The sequence below is a fragment of the Saccoglossus kowalevskii genome, chromosome 6 (genome assembly GCF_978046115.1).
Source record: "Saccoglossus kowalevskii chromosome 6, keSacKowa6.1, whole genome shotgun sequence".
NCBI lineage: Eukaryota > Metazoa > Hemichordata > Enteropneusta > Harrimaniidae > Saccoglossus > Saccoglossus kowalevskii.
In genome coordinates, this window is record NC_140646.1 from 26,183,316 (window position 1) to 26,209,108 (window position 25,793).

A 25,793-nucleotide genomic window follows, 5' to 3' on the forward strand; every position below is an offset into this window, starting at 1 on the left:
GGAAACTAGTTGTGCTTTCCTTCTGGCTGATTTATCTCTTCAAAATTTGGAAAAAGATAAAAAGCACAAACAAGCCAAATTGTTTAATTTCAATTTCAGGTACATAGATGATGTACTATCCATCAACAATCCTACATTCCTTTATTATCTGCCTAGGATATATTCACCTGAACTAGAAATAAAAGAAACAACAGAATCAAATACTTCTGCATTATATCTTGACATTTATCTAGAATTTGACTCCAAAGGTAAAATCTCTACTAGACTATATGACAAAAGCGATTATTTTGATTTCGCCATCATTAATTTTCCATACATTCCACTTGCTATAGCCTGTAGTGTATACATTTCACAACTTGTTCACTATGCTAGAGCTGAATTTATGAAGCACCATAGACTTCTCTATTCCAAACTATTTGTCATAGTGTAAGGCCTGCTTTTTGCAATCGAGAGGGCCACCCACAGAACTGACACTGGACAGGGGGTTCTTTTGCTGCTAGAATGGGGTAGACAAGACGACAGTACTGGAAATGAAATACACATACACCAAAATATAGCTCCTGGCTTTAATACCTCTCAAAATAATTGCAAGAAATAAAGCACAGAAAAATACAATGAATAAAGTCACTAAAATAGAGGATTGCTTAAGGAAGTGTCCATTGGTAATAACTCAAAGTTCCAGGATGTAATAATGGACGACATTCAATGGCTTCTGCAACACAACATCGAGGAAATACAGGAGTCTTGCTTGCAGAGGAACGCTAGTCCTCTGAAGGGCACTGCTGAAAGCAGAAGATCGCAGAGCAGTTCATACAAGTCTCACAGAATGATGGTTGTAGCCTGTATCACTTGTCACACAATATCGTAGCAGCATACACAGGATACCAAGTTGAAATGATGGACCCCAACTGTCCTGAGTCTGTCTAATTTATAGGCATGATTCAGTGTCACCACCTGGGTTTCCACATGAGCCAATCAGAATGTGATCTTGCTAGCATCTGTGTCACGTAGGCAACACAGTAGATCATAAACATCCTTTCTTATTCAAATAACAGTACACCTGGTAGATTCCAATTCTCCTTCCAAAGTTGTAAACACCCTTTGTTATGTAAATCACACGCACACCTGGTAGATTCCAACTGTCCTTCCAGAGTTGAAAACAAGTATGACCTGTCAATCAACTTTGACAGTTATCACATCGCAATGCACACTGTTTCTTCCCATGATTTCATGTACACTTGCAGGGTTTGAGGTAATAAAAACCTAGAATAAAGGATGTTGACACTATTAGACCAAGGCTTCAAACAGAGAGCATCTTGCCAGGACATTCAAATAATTTTTTGGCAGGTATCACAAGTTTGTGAGAAAATATAATCGTACTCTTAAATAGATGGTCTCTGATGTCATTTGTCCCATGTAGGAAGAGGACCGCTACCTGAATACGTTTGATATATGGAGGGTGCCACATGTGGAGCAGGATGTGCTCACTCTTTTTGAAATGCATAACATTACTTCATGGCTTTGGGTTCACATGTCATTCTTTCATTGTCTGTGTTGTGTTGTTTGTCTCTTGTACAGCATTTCTTGTCTATGGACTTGTGCTGTCCCCTGTTAGACATATTACTTGGATATTGGATTGGTATGATTGTTATTTCCATCTTACACCCAAGCCTTTCAACCTGATTGAGAAATTCTATGAATTCTTTGAATGCAGTGTCATCTTGGAAAACACAGAGTCACAGAGTTATGCAAGATTGTATCCTCTCACCCATCTACATCAGACTGCCTCCATGGCATACCTTGAAACGTGTTTTCTCACCTGGATGACCTTGATTTTGCCAATGACCTTGTAGTTTTGTCATTCAATCACAACCACATACAAGAAAAGTCTGATCACCTTAACCACTACACCAAACAAGTAGGTTTAGAAATAAACAAGAAACAGACATAAATACACCAGCAGCATCACCTTTTACCATCAATGGTGATAAAATATATAGAAGACTTTGCATACCATGGACTATAAGAAGTGACAACAGAGCTAAAATACACATAACTTCTGTACTTCTGTATGCTCAGAATATGGTAAAGCCTTAGATTTTCCATAAGCTATCACAATGCTCACTATCAAATGCTTCCCTGAAGATGGTATATAAAGGTGAATTCCTCTCGAGACATTGCTCGTTAATATGTCATATACCAAATATCTGGCCTATACATCCACTTCCTCTATGGAAACCTGCTTGCTCATGCTATAATTTGTAATCTATGGCCTTGTCAAATTTCTTCAAAAGTATGCAAAACACTGCTAGATACTGTTGTCACAATTGCTGGGGACCCCTTTTTTGAAGTTTGAAGATGAGGCCCTTGTGCCAATCTTTGCCATTGACATCATATTTACAGATCTTGATAAACAGCTCTGTAAGAACCCTTTGAAGCAGGGGTGCAAATGCTTTTTACCTAATGCTTTTTGCAAATCTCGTTTCGAGTGCAGTTAATGTGAAAACTGATATGAAGGAAACTGGTCTAAGGATTATTTTGCTTGTGCTCAATGAACAAAATTACTAGAAATGTGGCATGTTTTTCATTGGACTTATCATAATTAACTGATCATACTGTCAGCTGAAGATGATAAATGTGATGGTCATCTCCTTTATATTGTAAAATTCAAGATAAGAACATGAAAATGTATTTCTTTGTGAGCCACCTGTTGTAACTAAGTTGCTGTTTTGACCCAAGCCATCTCCTATTGATGTTTTACCATCACTTGAAGATATCTTCTCTGCCAGGCGACATGAGCTGAATGTCATTGTTTTTAACTTACTCATGTTACTGTCGACCCAGTTTCTTCATGTCCATATTCCGACACTATAAAGATACTCTTGATGCTCATGTTGCTCGACGACCATTTAAAGTTACTGTAGTAAAACCACATTGGGCTATGCTTCTTCTTGTCAGCGCCATGTTGAATCAATACATTTTTGAGAGAGGTCAATAGAAGCTGTCCTTTTTCTTGTGTTAAAGAAACTCACCAAACAAATCGTTTGCAGTCTAACATACCACCCACTCTTTGAAACTTCATCTCAGTAAGCTTCTTCCTTAGTTTGTCAGCATGGTTACAGATGTTATTGAATCCATCAGTCATTAAAGATGCTACAGGACCATCATTCAGATGAGCCTCCACCTGAATGTGCATGAGATAATTTAATTTAAAATCTTGTACAGGGGCAAAATCAATAACTTTGTGGGCGTTCCCCAAAGCAGTTTCCATCAACCCAGACAAATATTCAGTTCAGTGATTGTGTCAACAACAATAGTATCATGGAAAGTCTGATGCTCTCTCTCTCAGACTCAGGTCAACAGCACCTAGTGACAGATTCCGACCAGAATCTCCACAATGCTATTTGATCTCAGAGCCAATCGTTGATTTTATTGCCACATCACTGAATACCAAAAGATTGATCTATGTGGCATGTTTCTCTTGTTAAAGTGCTTTGGATGTGGTTTTGCTGTGCTGGGACAACATTGATGTTTATGCATGTTTATGAATGATATCATGAAGGTTGCGACAAAATCTTCCGGAGATTCCATAGTTAAACTGCTTTGAATGTGCTGTTCCTGTGCTGGAACAACATTGATGTTTATGCATTTGTATGTATGACATCATGAAGGTTGCAACAAAATCTTCTGGAGATTCCATAGTTAAACTGCTTTGGATCTGCTGTTACTGTGCTGGAACAATATTGATGTTTATGCATTCCCTCCATTTCTGTTAATAGTGGCAGTTCAATGTCTACCAACACATTCACGATATTGATGGCCAGGTTGTGAGCGTATTTCACTGCTAGTAGGCCATTGATCTTGCTATACCAGAGTAATTAGGGGTACTACAGAGGTTACAACCTCAAAACCATCCTTTCTATCCCTCTATGCCACAGTTGAAAATACCCTCCATGGTGAGTTAAAACAGCCAACAACACTGTATTGATGGTTGGTCTAGGTAAAAATATTATAGGATGGTGCGATTATGGATTGTATAAGGGGGTTTGACATGGCTTAGTGCTTATATTACCCTTATGAAATACAGTATATCACAAGATTTATCCTTTGATGACAAGCTTGCCACAATTTGGACCATTACGAACTAGAAGTCTTGCAAAGATGCCTCACCTTGACATGATGTTAGTTGTTGATCTTATCAGGAAAGGGCAATAATTGGTCAATGTGTCAGGTGAGAACCTTGTTATTATATCTACAAACGAAATATTAGAAGCTCTCAATTCATCTGCTATATTTAATTAAAGCACAACACATTTATAACACAACATAAACATACACAATCAGTGATCACAAAATTAGAAAAATATCTGCTTTAAGGAATACCTACATGAATTCTAACAGTACAAACCCTCTTTTTCCTTGTTGTAATGTTGTAATGATCAAGAAATTCATCAATCAAGAAATCAAAATTTCGGCTTGGTTTATTGATCGTGATGACAGAGATGATAGCAGTATACAACACTGGAGGGAGCTTTATATACATACAAAAATATTTGATCAAGCTGACTGAGGGCGCTTTAGCACCAAATCAGACAACAACTTCATTTTCAAACTCAAACTTGCAGAACGCCAATTTAGTATTTTGTCGTGAATATAATGCTAACCATCATATTAAATTAAATTACAATGGCATAAGTAAGGTATATTGAGTAGTAGGACAATGTTTCATGCCCGTTATTGATGTAATCTTCTCAGGATCTGGTCTGTATTTATCACGAAGCATTCAATTGCCTGTCTGATCTCTATGATAGATATTTTGTTGTCATTCTGGACAAAGCTCCCAACGGTGTTTGTATGTAAGATATATTATTATGATCATGTGTGACTTGTCCTTTACTTGTCCTTGTCCTTTACTTGTCCTTTACATAGCACTTATCTTGTCACCTGAACATAGCACTTATCTTGTCACCTGAATAGAGCACCTGAATATAATACTTATCTTGTCACCTGAACATAGCACATATCTTGTCACCTGAACAGAGCACCTGAACATAACACTTATCGTGTCACCTGAACATAGCACGTATCTTGTCACCTGAACAGAGCACTTATCTTGTCACCTGAACATAGCACTTATCATGTCACCTGAACAGAGCACGTGAATATAATACTTATCTTGTCACCTGAACAGAGCACGTGAATATAATATTTATCTTGTCACCTGAACAGAGCACCTGAATATAATATTTATCTTGTCACCTGAACATAGCACATATATTGTCACCTGAACATAGCACATATCTTGTCACCTGAACAGAGCACCTGAACATAACACTTATCGTGTCACCTGAACATAGCACGTATCTTGTCACCTGAACAGAGCATCTATTTTGTCACATGAACAGAAAACATATTTTGTCACCTAAACATAGCACTTATTTTGTCACCTGAACAAGGCACCTGTATATAATACTTATCTTGTCACCTGAACAGAGCACCTGAATATAATATTTATCTTGTCTCCTGAACATAGCACGTATCTTGTCACCTGAACATAGCACATATCTTGTCACCTGAACAGAGCACCTGAACATAACACTTATCGTGTCACCTGAACATAGCACGTATCTTGTCACCTGAACAGAGCATCTATTTTGTCACATGAACAGAAAACATATCTTGTCACCTAAACATAGCACTTATTTTGTCACCTGAACAAGGCACCTGTATATAATACTTATCTTGTCACCTGAACAGAGCACCTGAATATAGCACTTATCTTGTCACCTGAACATAGCACGTATCTTGTCACCTGAACATAGCACGTATCTTGTCACCTGAACATAGCACTTATTTTGTCACCTGAACAAGGCACCTGTATATAATATTTATCTTGTCTCCTGAACATAGCACTTATTGTGTCACCAGGACATAGTACTTATCTAGTCACCTGAACAGAGCACCTGAATATAGCACTTATCTTGTCACCTGAACAGAGCACCTGAACATAGAACTTATCTCGTCACCTGAACAGAGCACCTGAATATAGCACTTATATTGTAACCTGAACAGAGCACCTGAATATAATACTTGTCTTGTCACCAGAACAGAGCACCTATTTTGTCACACGAACAGAGAACTTATTTTGTCAACTGAACATAGTACGTATCTTGTCACCTGAACATAGCACCTATCTTGTCACCTGAACAGAGCACCCATTTTGTCACATGAACAGAGAACTTATTTTGTCAACTGAACATAGCACTTATCGTGTCACCTCAACAGAGCACCTGAACAGAGCACTTATTTTGTCACACGAACAAAGTACTTATCTTGTCACATAAACAGAGCACCTGAACATAGCACGTATCTTGTCACCTGAACATAGCACGTATCTTGTCACCTGAACATAGCACGTATCTTGTCACCTGAACATAGCACTTATTGTGTCACCTAAGCAGAGAACTTAGTTTGTCAAGTGAACATAGCATGTATGTTGTCACCTGAACATAGCACTTATCTTGTCACCAGGACATAGCACTTATCTAGTCACCTGAACAGAGCACCTGAATATAGCACTTATCTTGTCACCTGAACAGAGCACCTGAACATAGAACTTATCTCGTCACCTTAACAGAGCACCTGAATATAGCACTTATATTGTCACCTGAACAGAGCACCTGAATATAGCACTTATATTGTAACCTGAACAGAGCACCTGAATATAATACTTGTCTTGTCACCAGAACAGAGCACCTATTTTGTCACATGAACAGAGAACTTATTTTGTCAACTGAACATAGCACGTATCTTGTCACCTGAACATAGCACTTATCTCGTCACCTGAACTTAGCACTTACCTTGTCACCTGAACAGAGCACTTATTTTGTCACACGAACAAAGCACCTGCATATAATACTTATCTTGTCACCTGAACATAGCACGTATCTTGTCACCTGAACAGAGCACCTGAATATAATACTTATCTTGTCACCTGAACATAGCACGTATCTTGTCACCTGAACATAGTACTTATCGTGTCACCTGAGCAGAGAACTTATTTTGTCAAGTGAACATAGCATGTATGTTGTCACCTGAACATAGCACTTATCTTGTCACCAGGACATAGCACTTATCTAGTCATCTGAACAGAGCACCTGAATATAGCACTAATCTTGTCACCTGAACAGAGCACCTGAACATAGAACTTATCTCGTCACCTGAACAGAGCACCTGAATATAGCACTTATATTGTCACCTGAACAGAGCACCTGAATATAGCACTTATCTTGTCACCTGAACAGAGCACCTGAACATAGAACTTATCTCGTCACCTTAACAGAGCACCTGAATATAGCACTTATATTGTCACCTGAACAGAGCACCTGAATATAGCACTTATATTGTAACCTGAACAGAGCACCTGAATATAATACTTGTCTTGTCACCAGAACAGAGCACCTATTTTGTCACATGAACAGAGAACTTATTTTGTCAACTGAACATAGCACATATCTTGTCACCTGAACATAGCACTTATCGTGTCACCTCAACAGAGCACCTGAACATAGCACTTATCTCGTCACCTGAACTTAGCACTTACCTTGTCACCTGAACAGAGCACTTATTTTGTCACACGAACAAAGCACCTGCATATAATACTTATCTTGTCACCTGAACAGAGCACCTGAATATAATACTTGTCTTGTCACCAGAACAGAGCACCTATTTTGTCATATGAACAGAGAACTTATTTTGTCAACTGAACATAGCACGTACCTTGTCACCTGAACAGAGCACTTATTTTGTCACACGAACAAAGTACTTATCTTGTCACATAAACAGAGCACCTGAACATAGCATGTATCTTGTCACCTGAACATAGCACGTATCTTGTCACCTGAACATAGCACGTATCTTGTCACCTGAACATAGCACTTATTGTGTCACCTAAGCAGAGAACTTAGTTTGTCAAGTGAACATAGCATGTATGTTGTCACCTGAACATAGCACTTATCTTGTCACCAGGACATAGCACTTATCTAGTCACCTGAACAGAGCACCTGAATATAGCACTTATCTTGTCACCTGAACAGAGCACCTGAACATAGAACTTATCTCGTCACCTTAACAGAGCACCTGAATATAGCACTTATATTGTCACCTGAACAGAGTACCTGAATATAATACTTGTCTTGTCACCAGAACAGAGCACCTATTTTGTCACACGAACAGAGAACTTATTTTGTCAACTGAACATAGCACGTATCTTGTCACCTGAACATAGCACTTATCTCATCACCTGAACTTAGCACTTACCTTGTCACCTGAACAGAGCACTTATTTTGTCACACGAACAAAGCACCTGCATATAATACTTATCTTGCCACCTGAACATAACACGTATCTTGTCACCTGAACAGAGCACCTGAATATAATACTTATCTTGTCACCTGAACATAGCACGTATCTTGTCACCTGAACATAGCACTTATCGTGTCACCTGAGCAGAGAACTTATTTTGTCAAGTGAACATAGCATGTATGTTGTCACCTGAACATAGCACTTATCTTGTCACCAGGACATAGCACTTATCTAGTCATCTGAACAGAGCACCTGAATATAGCACTAATCTTGTCACCTGAACAGAGCACCTGAACATAGAACTTATCTCGTCACCTGAACAGAGCACCTGAATATAGCACTTATATTGTCACCTGAACAGAGCACCTGAATATAACACTTATATTGTAACCTGAACAGAGCACCTGAATATAATACTTGTCTTGTCACCAGAACAGAGCACCTATTTTGTCACATGAACAGAGAACTTATTTTGTCAACTGAACATAGCACGTATCTTGTCACCTGAACAGAGCACTTATTTTGTCACACGAACAAAGTACTTATCTTGTCACATAAACAGAGCACCTGAACATAGCACTTATCGTGTCACATGAACAGAGCACCTGAACAGAGCACCTGAACATAGCACTTATCTCGTCACCTGAACATAGCACGTATCTTGTCACCTGAACAGTGCATCTGGACATAGAACTTACCTTGTCACTTGAACAGAGCACCTGAATATATCACTTATGTTGTCACCTGAACAGAGCATCTGAACATAAGACTTATCTTGTCACCTGAACAGAACATTTATCTTGTCACCTGAACAAATCACGTGGACAGAGCACTTAGCTTGTCACCTAACCGGAACATAGCACTTATCTTGTCACCTGAACAGATCACCTGAACATAGCACTTATCTTGTCACCAGGACATAGCACTTATCAAGTCACCTGAACAGAGCACCTGAATATAGCACTTATCTTGTCACCTGAACAGAGCACCTGAACATAGAACTTGTCTTGTCACCTGAACAGAGCACCTGAACATAGAACTTTTCTCGTCACCTGAAAAGAGCACCTGAATATAGCACTTATATTGTCACCTGAACAGAGCACCCGAATATAGCACTTATATTGTAACCTGAACAGAGCACCTGAATATAATACTTGTCTTGTCACCAGAACAGAGCACCTATTTTGTCACACGAACAGAGAACTTATTTTGTCAACTGAACATAGCACGTATCTTGTCACCTGAACATAGCACCTATCTTGTCACCTGAACAGAGCATCCATTTCGTCACATGAAAAGAGAACTTATTTTGTCAACTGAACATAGCACTTATCGTGTCACCTCAACAGAGCACCTGAACATAGCACTTATCTCGTCACCTGAACTTAGCACTTACCTTGTCACCTGAACAGAGCACTTATTTTGTCACACGAACAAAGTACTTATCTTGTCACATGAACAGAGCACCTGAACATAGCACTAATCGTGTCACCTGAACATAGCACGTATCTTGTCACCTGAACATAGCACGTATCTTGTCACCTGAACATAGCACGTATCTTGTCACCTGAACATAGCACTTATTGTGTCACCTAAGCAGAGAACTTATTTTGTCAAGTGAACATAGCATGTATGTTGTCACCTGAACATAGCACTTATCTTGTCACCAGGACATAGCACTTATCTAGTCACCTGAACAGAGCACCTGAATATAGCACTTATCTTGTCACCTGAACAGAGCACCTGAACATAGAACTTATCTCGTCACCTTAACAGAGCACCTGAATATAGCACTTATATTGTCACCTGAACAGAGCACCTGAATATAGCACTTATATTGTAACCTGAACAGAGCACCTGAATATAATACTTGTCTTGTCACCAGAACAGAGCACCTATTTTGTCACATGAACAGAGAACTTATTTTGTCAACTGAACATAGCACATATCTTGTCACCTGAACATAGCACTTATCGTGTCACCTCAACAGAGCACCTGAACATAGCACTTATCTCGTCACCTGAACTTAGCACTTACCTTGTCACCTGAACAGAGCACTTATTTTGTCACACGAACAAAGCACCTGCATATAATACTTATCTTGTCACCTGAACATAGCACGTATCTTGTCACCTGAACAGAGCATCTGCATATAATACTTATCTTGTCACCTGAACATAGCACGTATCTTGTCACCTGAACAGAGCACCTGAATATAATACTTATCTTGTCACCTGAACATAGCACGTATCTTGTCACCTGAACATAGCACTTATCGTGTCACCTGAGCAGAGAACTTATTTTGTCAAGTGAACATAGCATGTATGTTGTCACCTGAACATAGCACTTATCTAGTCATCTGAACAGAGCACCTGAATATAGCACTTTTCTTGTCACCTGAACAGAGCACCTGAACATAGAACTTATCTCGTCACCTGAACAGAGCACCTGAATATAGCACTTATATTGTAACCTGAACAGAGCACCTGAATATAACACTTATATTGTAACCTGAACAGAGCACCTGAATATAATACTTGTCTTGTCACCAGAACAGAGCAACTATTTTGTCACATGAACAGAGAACTTATTTTGTCAACTGAACATAGCACGTATCTTGTCATCTGAACATAGCATGTATCGTGTCACCTCAACAGAGCACCTGAACATAGCACTTATCTCGTCACCTGAACAGAGCACCTAAACATAGCACTTATCTCGTCACCTGATCAGAGAACCTGAATATAACACTTATATTGTAACCTGAACAGAGCACCTGAATATAATACTTGTCTTGTCACCAGAACAGAGCACCTATTTTGTCACACGAACAGAGAACTTATTTTGTCAACTGAACATAGCACGTATCTTGTCACCTGAACAGAGCACTTATTTTGTCACACGAACAAAGTACTTATCTTGTCACATAAACAGAGCGCCTGAACATAGCACTTATCGTGTCACATGAACAGAGCACCTGAACAGAGCACCTGAATATAGAACTTATCTCGTCACCTGAACAGAGCACCTGAATATAGCACTTATATTGTCACCTGAACAGAGCACCTGAATATAACACTTATATTGTAACCTAAACAGAGCACCTGAATGTAATACTTGTCTTGTCACCAGAACAGAGCACCTATTTTGTCACACGAACAGAGAACTTATTTTGTCACCTGAACAGAGCACTTATCGTGTCACCTGAACAGAGCACCTGGACATAGCACGTATCTTGTCACCTGAACAGAGCATTTATCTTGTCACCTGAACAAAGCACGTGAACAGAGCACTTAGCTTGTCACCTAACCGGAACATAGCACTTATCTTGTCACCTGAACAGAGCACCTGAACATAGAACTTATCTTGTCACCTGAACAGAGCACCTGAACATAGAACTTATCTCGTCACCTTAACAGAGCACCTGAATATAGCACTTATATTGTCACCTGAACAGAGCACCTGAACATAGCACTTATCTTGTCACCTGAACAGAGCACTTGAATATAATACTTGTCTTGTCACCAGAACAGAGCACCTATTTTGTCACATGAACAAAGAACTTATTTTGTCAACTGAACATAGCACGTATCTTGTCACCTGGACATAGCACCTATCTTGTCACCTGAAATGAGCACTTATCGTGTCACATGAACAGAGCACCTGAATATAGCACTTATCTTGTCACCTGAACAGAGCACCTGAACATAGCACTTATCTTGTCACCTGAACATATGCACCTATCTTGTCACCTGAACTGAGTACGTATCTTGTCACCTGAACAGTGCATCTTGTCACCTGAACAGTGCATCTGGACATAGCACTTACCTTGTCACGAGAACAGAGCACCTGAATATATCACGTATCTTGTCACCTGAACAGAGCATCTGAACATAAGACTTATCTTGTCACCTGAACAGAGCACTTATCTTGTCGCCTTAGCAGTGTGATTATCTTGTCATCTGAACAGAGCACTTCAAAATATGTCGTCACTTGTCTTTTGACTTTGACATGCAGGATGCTTATCTATTGCCCCGAATCTAGTGATTATCTTGTTACATGAATTGGGTGCTTATCTTGGGATCTAGATAGGGTGTCTTTCACGAGACAGACACAAGCCAGAACACTTATCTGAACATGGTGCAACCATCCCTATCCTTACCTGTGTAGGTTTCCAAAACATGATTTCAGAATGGAAAATTCAGTGTTTGGCCTCATATATATATATATTTTTTAAATATCATAAATTACATATTTGTGAATATTGATCAACTTCTTTGAACCATTTGTTTTGTCTTAATCCACATGTGATGGCAATGTGTCCCACACAGAACTAATATCTAACTCAACTTTTAGAGAATTCTTACAGATTTAAACATAAAACATGCTAACAGAGTCTCTTATGAAATGTATGTTATAGAAATGATCGTTCAAGCTAAAGCGCCCTCTAGTGGCCAGATCATAAATAAATAAACGCTGCTCGGACTGATAAGTATGATATATTGAAGATAATATTTGGTAATCATAGTCCTAAATAACTATTAAAAATAGCTAGACGTTTCGAGCAATGACTCTTTATCGATAGCAATATTCACTTGCTTCTATGCTATCGATAAAGAGCCATTGCTCGAAACGTCTAGCTATTTTTAATAGTTATTTAGGACTACGATTACCAAATATTATCTTCAATCGTGGCCAGATCAGTTAAGAGGCATACATGCATTGCCATTAATGTTTAATTATCAGAGAATCAATAATTCAGGACATTTAGTTCTTAAATTATCTCAACTTAGTAGTAGTACGTGGTATATTGAATTAAATCAGCTGACATTGAATATTGATCCAGATACATCAGTGAGTGGGGCAAGGTTTGTGAAGTCTCATTTCCATACTTGCCCAATGTGGCGTTTCACACTCATCTTTTAACGTGTAAAGAAACTTATTTATGCAGAAAATGTTCATGCATCATCATCAAGTGCTCTGATCAGTACTGGTCCATAACAGAGGATCTCCAGCATTGACTCACCACAATAATTGTACTAGATCATTTCAATGTACCCTGGCAGCTTCAGTTGGCCATCTACATGGCAATGCCTCGTTTTGTTCAGTGATTTGTTTTGTTTAAATGGTATTAATCACCACTTAATTAGAAACTTTAGTAATTTCTCCAAGATCTAATCCGATAGGTCTCATGATCAGCTTGGCTCACTTTTAGTGTGATCACTTTGCGAGTAACTGCACATTAGTATTATTATACCAGACATGCCCTGTTGCTATAGTTACATTTTTGCAGTATGGTGTTCCATGATTGGCTTACAAGTTGCATATCAATCTCTCCACCCACACCAACACAATATACACATCCAATCCAACATCCAATTTGCAAATACCGCATTTGCTCTATTAGTAGCGCATGCAATATCTTTCTCAGGTTTTTCAATTTTTTTTCTAAGTAACATTTCAATGATTCAGTATACAGCAAATGCGATGTTTGGTTTATATTTATAATAGAACAAATATGGTAGTAATACTGAATATTCGTAAATGTGTCACTGAAAAAGCAATTTACACTGCCATACCATGTACGATATCTGCAATACACACAGGGCAAGGAATACACAATAAACAGATAGACAGATTTCCAGGTTGTAATGTTTATGTCGAACATGGCAAACTATCTAAAAAATAACAGCATGACTTTCTATAGGCAATAGCAATGTCAATGTCAAGTGTCTGTATACTTATTTATTATGCTTGTTTCTGGTCTTTTTATAAATAGTGGTTTCACATACACAAGAGAAAAAAAAAATTATTGTATATGTGGAAAATACTACCGTGGCTTTATCGCGCAACTCTTGTATGAGAGAAATACGATTAAGTAACCAACGTGGTAGAAATAGTGTACCATGGTGAAAAGTACTACAAGATAAACATACATTGGATTCCTCTTTATATACACATCCAAAGAAAAGCGAGATTTTGTCCCTGACAATGATCGTTGCTATGGGCACCATGGTACAAAAAAGAATATTCTGGATGTATGCGTACAAAGATCATGTGTAACAACAAAGCTAGTTCAGTGATAAAATAAAAAACTGGAACTAAATTTGCTCAATCTAAGAAATCTAGCTTTAAAGTAAACCACTCGAAATGAGTGATGGATCAAAAAGACAGGTTAGCTCATGCTGTTGCAATGTTCCTTTTTTTAAAAAAAAAAACTAAAATGATATTTTTCCTACTTGTTTACACATGACTTATTAGGATATATATAATTTTTTTTACAAAAGTTCCGTCAATCAGCAAATCCCGAATTCAATTCTAGCATTTCCTTTTGTCTTCACATTTACACAAACAAGCTCTGCACAGAAATAATCAAAACACAATTGAGGACACACAAGGACACGTTACTCCTTTACAGTTTTTTTTAAAAAAAAGAAGCTCCCAACAGTTTTTGTCCCCTTTCTCCCCTAAATTAAACTTTTTTTTTTCCAGTGGAGGCCATTTATGACAAAAATAGCGATGAGGTTCGATCATAAAATGTAAATTTTCTTTCAAAAAGTCATTTTACAGTGAAAAACAAATTGTTATACAGAAAGTGAGGTTTTAAATGTGCATTGCATCATGGGAATAAAACATGAGGTAAGCAGCAGGCCATGATCCAATCGGCGTATCATTGATACCAGCAGTCCATTCTGAATGTGCTGCATTTCACCAGTATAAAATGTTGTCAATTTCAAACCCACTATTTCCACTGTTTTGGTATAGTTTTCAATTTCATATGAAGACAAACACGGGATTGCAAATAGGCAAAAATAACAGGATTCTGCAAAAGCAAAATCAGTTGTAGATTCCAGTCATAACCCTACCTCTCGTCCCATATTTGAGATAAATGTAATAATCCAAACATTGGAAATATGATATAAATGACACCAAAATGGTGGTAAGACTGGGAGGGGAGGGGAGGGGAGGGGTTGTTGGGAGGCAACATGTTACAAGTGACTTGGTGGCATCAGATCCACACAAGCCGTATAGCCATCAGTTACAGCTCTCTTCAAAACAACTGGCATGGCAAACTTTATTCGCTCGTGTTGTATCAGTACCGCAGAAAAAAGAAACGCATACTGACAACATTCAACATGTAGAAATAACTGGCTAATTTAGACAGTTTGGTGTGTTGCCATAGTGATCTGACACCATACATATTGTAGAATAATGTTAAGCGCGAACTATGCAGATGCACTGTGTTTTGGAAAGAGCGATACTTTACATGGGTGAAATTACAATTGCAAGATTCAACTATTGTCAAAAGTTTTTTGATTCATTTTGTGTGTTTTTTTCTTTTAGAAAGTTACAAATTCTCTCCCCCTAACTTGTCCTACACTTACTCGCATCCTGGCTTGGCCTCATAGCCATGGTCTGTATGTATTTCTAGTTTGCAACAGCATGAACATCTGGCAGACAAGCACCCACCTCCGACCGCTCTCACCCCCCTCCAAAACATTGTAAAATGGATGAACTCAGTGGTAATGGGGAATGTACCATTTGCTTGTAGGGGTGCAAAGAGTGGAGAAAAGTGAAATACTACCAATTTGATCAATTGTAAATAAGCATGACAAATAAAAGCCAAATTCAATCAAATAAAGCTACTTCAAGCACAAATTACTACTACAGGTTACAGTTGATTTAGTTTTCTTTCATATCACGTTATAGTAGTACTTTTAAAGTTTATTTCTGTTAATTTACTTTTTCCTATTTCGCCATAAAAAATGTCCTCTCCTGCAATTGCACAAATCAAAGTGGATAATAACGACAAGAAGGGCTCAAATTTGCAGGGAAATATATTAAAACTGAATATATTTTCTGAAAGCTAGCAAGTGATTGGCCCTTTAAGTTCCTCCATTAAATAATAATAATTGTTTAAAAAAAAATCTGATCTGTGAAATAATATATAGACTTCCACATTGACAGGGAAATTCTGAAGACCATGGAAAGAGCCAAGTAATAAAATTAGCCAATTCTCTTTGAACACTGAAAGAACTTTGTGGCACTTTAATTTGACAACATTGGTGCCTATCAAGTACAACAAAATACATAGATCAGTGTTAGGAAAGACCACCAATTTAAGAAAACAAACAAAAGCATATTAGATTAACATAAAACAAAATAACAGGGAATTGACTAGATTTATTTATTGTATGATGTTGGTTACTATGCTTATTGCTGTATTTTACACATGGTCACAACAGCATAAACTTATCAAAGAGTTGGGTGGTCAATCTTTAAGTGAGAATTGATTAGAGGGCTTAGAGCCAGCACCTGACCCTTGACCTCATTTAGAGGGCTTAGAGCTGAACGCTTGACCTTGTTTGGAGGCTTTAAAGCCTAACGCTTGACCTTGATATGTGTTGATATTTATACATTGTTTCTGTTTTTCTATGAAGAAAACTTTCTAAGTACAGGTGACTGTTCAAACACTTTGTCAGAGCCCCAGGTTTGTAAGTTTGTTACTCAAAAATTTAAGCGAGAAGTAGAACGCTGACACGTAAAATATAGCCAACAAATACGGTAAATACTATGAAAAAAATGTTTGTTGGGGAGAGAGGGGATGAAGAGTCAAAAACTTGCAAAAAATCTACAAAAAAGGAAAGAACGTCTTGTTTAGAAAACAGAACGGGAATAAAAGTTTCCCATTTTCTGCCATGAGGTCCATCAAATAATGATGAGACAGCCATGTATAAACAATTTACAGCCAATATAGCATTGTGTGTTCAATGACAACAAATTTCAAACTCTTCTAAAATGTCTTGCCTGTAAAGAAAAATACTCAATAGATCTCTTTAGAGCATGGGAACCTTGGTAAAATAATTATCATTATTATTATTACAATTAATATTAATTAATTTATTGTTAAACCAAATTTGTGGGACTCAATAAATTTATTTGTAAAAACCTATTCATTCTTCAATTACATCACTTAAGTAAATTTTACCTCAACATCCACCTAAATCACAATTTTCAATTGTAAAACACGCTATTCAGATAATGGGATCAAGAGTGACCCAAATAAAAAAAAAAGAGGGGGGCAGGGGACCTGCGAAAAAAAATACCTTACTACAGAAAACAAATTTGGATATCTCTAGGTATTGTTTTTCACTTCAATGTATTTTAAAAAAAAAAAAATCAATTTAATGTACTTTTCTGTAGCAATTTCACCCTTCCCCCCAAACACACAATCAAACTGACCTTGATGGACGAGAAGGAGAGAAAAATATCCCTGGCAATTTGCCAACAATATATACAATGACAGAAATCAAAGATATGAGTACCACTCTGGTTAAGCATACATCCATTCATTACAGAGCTCCTACATACAGCTGTGAAAGAAAAGGAAAAAAGAAACACGCCCTCCCTTCTCAAAGCAGCATGTTTCTCATCTACACGGATTTTGTTTTTCTTACAAGATTTTTTTTTGTAACCTTCGTCCTGATTGGTCAGTTTAAAACCAAACCAGGTGTGTGCATGTATAAGGTGTTGATTTAGCCACACTTATGGTAAAAGTGGGGAAATTGTGTGTTTTTTTCAAATAGAGGTTGTTATGTGAAATTCCCTGTGCAATTCCTTACTGCTGTTTTTTCCCTACATTATCAACTTTTTTTGAAAATTTTGTTCCCCTTTTTTGTTTTTATTTTTTTTATATATCACAAAGCTAGAACTTTGTACATAGTATGCTCTTTGGTTAGGTGGCCTCTTTTTTACAGTATTTTTTAATCTTTCAATCAGAGACTGAGTAAAGCCACAAATTAAGAGCTGCAACATTCAAAAAGATGAATGTGAGGTTAAGAATGTCCTCTTTACTTTTAAGTGGTGTGTTAATGGTTGGCCAATATCACAATAACTCGTATTGCCTGAGATGCATTCGTTGAATGATGTCACGGCAGTCGTTGAACACTCTTCGGATGTTTTCAGTATCCACAGCGCATGTAAAATGTGGATAACAATAATGCCTGCCATCACCACTGGCTGTACTTATCCGCTGAAAACAAAAACAGAAAAATTATGATGAACTTTCCCTTAAAAATATATCTAAGATTTGCAGCAAACTTCCAATTTCAAGAAATTAGCGAATTTCCATTAACTTGGGGAAAATCTCATGTTGTTCTGCTTGTACAAAGGTGTTCAAATAATATTAACAATAATTCAGTTTTACATCAATAGTCACCAGCAAACCCTACATGTTAGATATACTAAAGTTTCACACAGTAATGAGATTATGGAGTTTATTGGTAATTTTGAACCATTACGTGACGTGGAGAGGAAGAGCTTTAAAGATTTGATTAGAAGGAATATCTGTGAAGCCATGCACACTGGAACCAGATTCCAATGATTAAAAATGGAACCAGAACAACAAATCAAAGAATGGTAAAAATCAATTTCCAATGGTTTTCCTACCACTTCCATCCTATGATGACGATGAATAAATTAGACTGGAAACTTACCAAGAACTCGTCTCTGATGAAATACTTCGCCCTGGTAACCTGATCGTCATCACCTGGTTCAGTTGTTGCTACAAGTTCACAAAACAAAAAGACAATGGAGTAAGAAATGAGCACAGTATGGTAAGAGTTGGATTGGAAATATCGTCACAAAATGACCAAAGTTGAAAGAAGTCCATCAAAGGAATACATAAAAGCAACCAGGTTTGTCATTTTCAAGAAGAAATATTTTAGCATTTTGCACCAAAAATATTCACTAAACTAAGACTTGATGTTATTGTCATGAAATCATTATAGTGTATATATTTTTTAAGAAATCAAAAATAAAAAGCTGACGCCAGTGATCCAAAAATTACAACAGACAATCAGTAATATGATTAGCTCCGCTTGGCCGTGAAACTGACAAATACCGATATCATCTATTCAGAATGTCTAACAAGTCACATCATGACAGTGTCTGTGAACAAAACTGAGATGAGTCGTGCATTTTAAATCAGAACTCGCGCCAAGGTTCTAATATGAACGAAACATGTCCATGCAAGACAGATCCAGTTCTAGAATGACAGAAATGCTTGTTTTTGATGCATTTTTAACATTAAAATGGCCGCGATTTGGACATTTTGAAGTTGTTTGTGAAAAAAATAAATGTGCACATGATGTGATGTGTGAAGTTTGAATATAATCAGTCCAGGCATGTCTGAGATACAGGTACAAATACACAGAAGAACCATACTTTATCTAAACAAATCTTTTTTTGTATAGTGGACAAGTGTCCTTGATTTAAACAGGTCATTGTCAATGGCAAGTCCCTGTTCAGTTTTCAGTGACTGTCAATTAGTGCTGAATAATTATTTACACTCATGTTACACAGATGTGCATATGTGAAAATATGCAATCAAATTAGATATGCAAATCACTGGTCATGTGATCAGGTAAATTGTTTCTAAATGAATTTGTAGTGTATGATCAGTAATTGCGAGTGAATAATAGTCTAATTTAATATCATCAAAAATCAGATTTAATAAATGAATTCTAAATTTGCAATCTAATATATGGTCACAAACTTGTTATTTCTATTTTGAATAATTATGCAATTTTTGTATCCACATATGGTAAGCATGTGGCAGCCTATTTGTTACGACACTCTTTCTTACAATGTTTATGGTGGGAAAATTAAGACACACTTAAATAACTAGGCACATGCAAAGAATGAAGGATTCAGTCCAGAGGGCTATGAAATATGATTCCGGCCTGTTTATTTAGTCCCTGTTTTTGAACATTGAACTAAATCAGCCATTTTGAGTCAAATCTGGGGGGGGGGGGGTTTGATAATAGACATGGCTTGATATTGATGAATTTTTATCACAAAAATCTTGAATTTGATCTTGAAGCAAATGCATGTGCTTATGCATGATATGACGTGTGATATACATGATCGGTCAAAGCATGTCAGGGATATGACCATGGAAGTGAATTTGTTAAAACAAAATGGCCGCTAGTAACCATTTTAGGTCAGTCTAACAATATGTCAACATCCTCATTCTAAGAAGATTTATTCACTGAATTTACTACGTAATGAATAAACAATCTCAAATTATGTACTATATAAAAAGGGCCAAGTGGGGGAGGGTAGATACTGTTTGAAATGGAGGGTTCAGTCAAAAATGAATACAACAAAATACAACTTTCACATACCGTCTGCCGGTACAGTATAATTTGCGTATTCTTGGAAATAGTCTTCAATTTTTGACTTCCCTGCCCTCACTTTCTCTGCTAGTAAATCTTGTTTGTTCAAAAAGAGAATAACTGAGATTGTTTTCAACCACCTATGGGAGACAAAAACAACATAGGAGTTATTATGAGTAATAATCCTTGTAAAGCTTACTGACCACATAAAAACGTTTCTGGTTTCAAAAATCTCAATGAAACTAGCTAATAGACAATTTAGTTTTGAATCTAAAATACAAAGCAGCATCTGCAACAATGGTCAATATTCATATATAATTCAATTACACTGTTCAACAACAAATGATGATTTGAGATACTTGCATAAAGATTCTACACTTTTAAAATTTAATGAATATTATTATATATAAAGTGTAGATAGAAATCACTAAAAATGACAACTTCTCCCATTACCTTTGTCTTGACATAATTATTTTCACTTACAATAACAAACTCTAAGTGAATACAAACTCAAAGTGAAACGAGAACATAATAATAAAAGTTTTTGAATGAGAAAATCATAAAAGTGTCCAAAACTTGCGAGTAGTTTTAACAAAATACAAGCTCAACAACCCTCCTCTGCAGTCAAAAAGCTTAGCAGTCACTGCAGACCGAGACCCTCTTCTGTCAAGAGGCAGTCACTAAGCTACTATTCAACCAATCATGCTTTAATAAGGCAATGCAGTAAAAGTATAATCATCAGTACTCGCCTGTTATTCCAGATACTTTTAAACAGTTCCAAAGATTCTCTAAGCCTATTTTGACTAGGATCTTCCCGCAGTACCAGATTGTAACCACTGCACGCTACCACAAAAATAATTGCTGTAACATCTGGAGCAAAAACAATTGACTTTAATAATAACACCGGACATATACACAGTTCACTTAGTACAGTTATGCTATAATTACAAGTCTTCATAAGAACATAATGGGAGTAAGCGTGGTGTATATAAACACTGTGTATTGCCAATTCTTAGAGTATAATCAGTTTGTGATCAACCACTATGATTGCTACATCGTAAGTAGTACATGTTCACTGACATACAATACCACTCTCCCTTGCAGAGTCTTCTTGACCTAAGGAGCCACAGAGAGCCTCAACAAGTGGGATGTTCCCTGGCGACTACCTAGCTTAGTGATAAAAAAACCCATAGTCTCTGCGACGGAGAATGATACAATACAGTACACTCCCCCCTCAAATACCATTTTTCTGATGTGAAATAACTTATTAGATTGCAGCTAATTTCCTCCTTTTCCCTCGATATGAACATAGAATGTTTTCATTAATTATTATTGCCACCAGCCTTTGGCGGAAGGTTCTGTGTTATCAAACTCTACTGTGATTAAAAATTGCATTTCCAGATTGACAGAAATAGAAAGCACATTATGCTTCAAACACGATACCACGTAATTAGAGCTTCAGTGTGGACGAAAATAGAACTATATCTACTTTTCGTAGACCAGTTGAGGTCAGAACAGGAATTATAGCAATAAGACTAACTTACCATTAAAACATTGAATCCATTTCCGCCTTTCATCCCTTTGGCCTCCTACATCGAACATGCTGGTAAAAAAAAAAAAAGAGAGAAAAAAAAAGATTAGAAAATATAAAGAAAGGGCATATCTTTATGCATCATTGCTGGAGTGTGTGTCATATGATACAGATATTGGATATTTCCATTGTAACAAAACAAATTGCATTTCCTAAAACCGGACATGGATAGTCTTAACTAAACAATTAGACCTTCCAATATAGCTTGTTTGTGGTAAAAACCAATTGATTTGGAACAGATTTGTTGTAAATTATAAAGTTAGAAGGATTTTACTCAATGATATACATGCACTTCATACAGACTGACAGGTATATTTTGCTAAATTCTAACATCTTCCGAGTACACAGCTACACTCCTTGGCGTATTTAGTTCACATGTTATCCAAACCATACAGGTACGATAAGATAAATTTTGGCATTTGTACATGAAGTATTACTTGACAAAATGATTTGATTTCAAGTGGAAAACTGGATTAAAGATGAAGTTATCTGTCAGTGTGAAGACTCAAAGGTAATCCTTGTGAGGCACTGGGAAGTGATAATTTTCAAATCTGGTAAATTATAAATAAAAGAGAAACTTACTGAAAGTTTACTTTATCGACTTGAAACCTTGTTTCAAATATACCTGATGTTAAGACTCGACACCGCAGTATATCCTGCAAAAAATCACAAATATATGGTTAATGAGAAGAAGAAAAATTCCGCATCAATCTTTTGACATCCACTGTCAAATTAAACGATCTCCCTTGGAGGACTTTGCTGGGAATGCAGCAAGAAATGTTATCACAAGGGGGCGGGGTATTGAAAAATTGCAAAGGGCACAACTTGAGTAGATCAAGAACCTTGGAAGAGTGATCCATCCAGGAATGGGAACCTCTAAAATCAAGGTTATGATTACATGTGGTGAAAAACAAATGCTAGCAGTTAACCTCAAAAAAGGAAGCCTGAAGCCATGAAAGAGACAGCTTAGACAGGTCAGACTTGCAATAAAGCATACTTTGAGATACTAATTCAACCACATGTAAAAGAAATACTTCATCTGAGAATGATTCTAAGTTCAGATGAAAGTTAGACAAGAGTCGAATTGCACAGTCCTAAAACAAAGCTTCAAAACGAAAAAAATGGCCGCCAAAATCTCATTGACAGAGCCATTAGACTTGTTCCTCAAATAGTGTTCCATTTCCTTGTCATTGTGTCCATCGTAACCATGGTAATTGGAACAGAGGACTTGCGACGATGGAAGAAAATGAAAGACTATTTGAGGGGTAAAAATAAGGCTTGTGTTCCACTCACTCTGAACGAGACATTGGTGGCCATTTGTTTCAAAGGTTTGTTGGAAATTGCTGCAATTTGCAAATATTACAGCACTATCTCCTTGTTGTTCCCTAAACATGAGACTGCCTGGTAGACCAAGGCCATACTGTTCAAGAGAAATTGAAACCAGGGTCTATGGGCATGCCAAGATAAGTGGGCTTGATAAAGTAAATGACCTATGGGAATAGATTGACCAGATTAGACAAGCTTTGGTGGAGGTGATCTGAAGTAAATTTTTTAGAATTTCATGATCACAGTCATCCTACACAATGGTGAAATCATGACAGCTATCTACATATTAGCACATATGCGTTAATTACCAAGAATAATTAATTATCATAATCAGCACCTCATTATACACCATTACCACATTCTTGTCATAGAGGGCAGTATTGTGATCTGTGACAGGTATCCCCTCCATCCGCACATTTAAAAAAGACTAACACAAGTTGCATTTACATCCAATAAAATAAGTGATGACAGTGCATAAAAGAAACAAAATGAAAACAGATAATTTGCGATCCGTGGAGGATTTTTAGTTTAATTTCTAGTGTTTTAACTGCCTGAATAATTGAAAACATAGCCCCTTGTCTTTAAGTTAATACATTCTAATAATAGAACAAGCCGATGACAGCACTCATGGTTACAAAACTATTCAGTGTTCAAGTGACCTACATTCTGCTCCTGACCTTTGACCTTGCCAAGGCGATGCTAAGCAATTGGCTTCATTAACATGCTGGCAATCAGGTCAGACATTCAGACTCCTTTTTCATTTTCTTTTTTTTTTTTATATCATTTAATAGCAAGAACAAAAATATTTAGGCCAAATACTTCTATAGAATGGTTGTCTAGCAAACATTTATGTCTACTGGAAAATTGGTGATTCTAGTGTGCCACCCCGCGATAATTTCCCAAGCTACCCTGGGAGAACATATGCAGAGATGAAATATTGACTAAAATTTTAATTCTGAAAGACGAGATCAATATCCGGGGAGAAATATGCCGTCTTCAATAGCCCTCTGTCAATAATTGATTATTGGATTTTTGTCTGTTTTACTGACAGTTTTGTGAAGGTAATGGGATAGATAACTACCGTTCATTCCCCTTCTGAGTTTCGGTAAATGACAAGGACATTCTTTCTGACTGTTTCATCGAGTTGATTTTTTTGATTTTTTGTACAAGAACTAAATTGTTTCATTTCCTTATGCATTTGTAGATGCGAACAGCTGTGCATCTTGTCCACTAACGTCCAGAATGGTCACATTTGCAAAGACCACGGATAAATCAATTTTCAATAATGAGCCAACAAACAAATTAAAGTTGCTGAACACTTACCACTGATTATTGTGATAACCATAAAATAAGACGAAATCAGTTGGCATGGCAACAAATCTGCACTTGACAGAAACCAGGTTATGGTGTCTGATTTTCATTGTTGTATCATCACTCACAACAACTTTATTTTCAGGAGAATTTCTAAATTTAATTTCAAGATTCTGTTGGATAAGATCTCTCGTGATCGCGATCGGTACTGTAACCCTTACGATGCTTACAGGGATCAGTGAAAGTTTTTTTCGTACAAAGTGGGAATGAAACTTTCGGATGTGGTCATATGGTTCATTTAGTAATAAATCATAATCTTGCTAATGTTACTGACTTAGAAATTATCCATAAAATGTACTTAATACAAAACACAAACTACATGCATTTTAAGCAAGAAAGGTTTTTTTATGGGGAAACTTTCATACTTGGATCAGAGCACAGAAACCGAGAAAAAACACTCTTACAAAGCTAAACTATATACTAAATAGTGAATAGACTGAGCAAATTTAAAATATGACTGGTCATCTTGGATTTAAGCTAGATTTGCATATGGCACATTATCACTGCCTCAGAGTTGAATACGACTTGTGCATGAGAAACACACAGTTCACAGACGAATACAAAAACAGGAAAACACCGTCTTATCCTCAAGACCAAAAACTGACAAATTCCATTCCATCACAATAATTCCTATCAAAACTGTTGACACAGGAGAGGGAGAAGAGAGATTAAGTTTTATGACTGAGAATGTTAAGAATTATATGTAAAAGCAACCAGGTTTATTTCGCTGGAAGTGACAAAAGCGAGAATAGTTGTAAAAGTGTCAATACAGCACGAATACAGTCAAGGACTAACAACATTATTGTATCAACGCCCTCTTTTCTTTTGAATGCCTACAATGGCTCTGATCGTAGAATGTAGAAGCAAAATGGCCGCCAGTGTCAAGCAAATACACAACATACTGTGTAACAATGAAACTAAAGATGCCTACAAATGTTTTACAAGAAAAAACATACCAAATC

The 25,793-nt window shown here is 37.0% G+C and overlaps 1 protein-coding gene across 1 annotated transcript in view; it reads right to left on the bottom strand.

The window, feature by feature from the left end:
• Positions 1-17,954: 17,954 nt before the first annotated feature.
• Positions 17,955-25,793, bottom strand: part of LOC100370457 (guanine nucleotide-binding protein G(s) subunit alpha-like) — a 40,216-nt gene continuing 32,377 nt past the window's right edge. Inside the window, exons 7-12 of the mRNA XM_002734425.4 lie at positions 22,717-22,790; positions 22,088-22,146; positions 21,293-21,413; positions 20,553-20,683; positions 18,861-18,928; positions 17,955-18,397 (exon numbers count right to left, since the gene is read on the bottom strand). Of these exons, the coding sequence (XP_002734471.1) occupies positions 18,251-18,397; positions 18,861-18,928; positions 20,553-20,683; positions 21,293-21,413; positions 22,088-22,146; positions 22,717-22,790 (600 nt within the window). The 3' untranslated portion in view covers positions 17,955-18,250. The remainder of the gene's footprint in view (positions 18,398-18,860; positions 18,929-20,552; positions 20,684-21,292; positions 21,414-22,087; positions 22,147-22,716; positions 22,791-25,793) is intronic.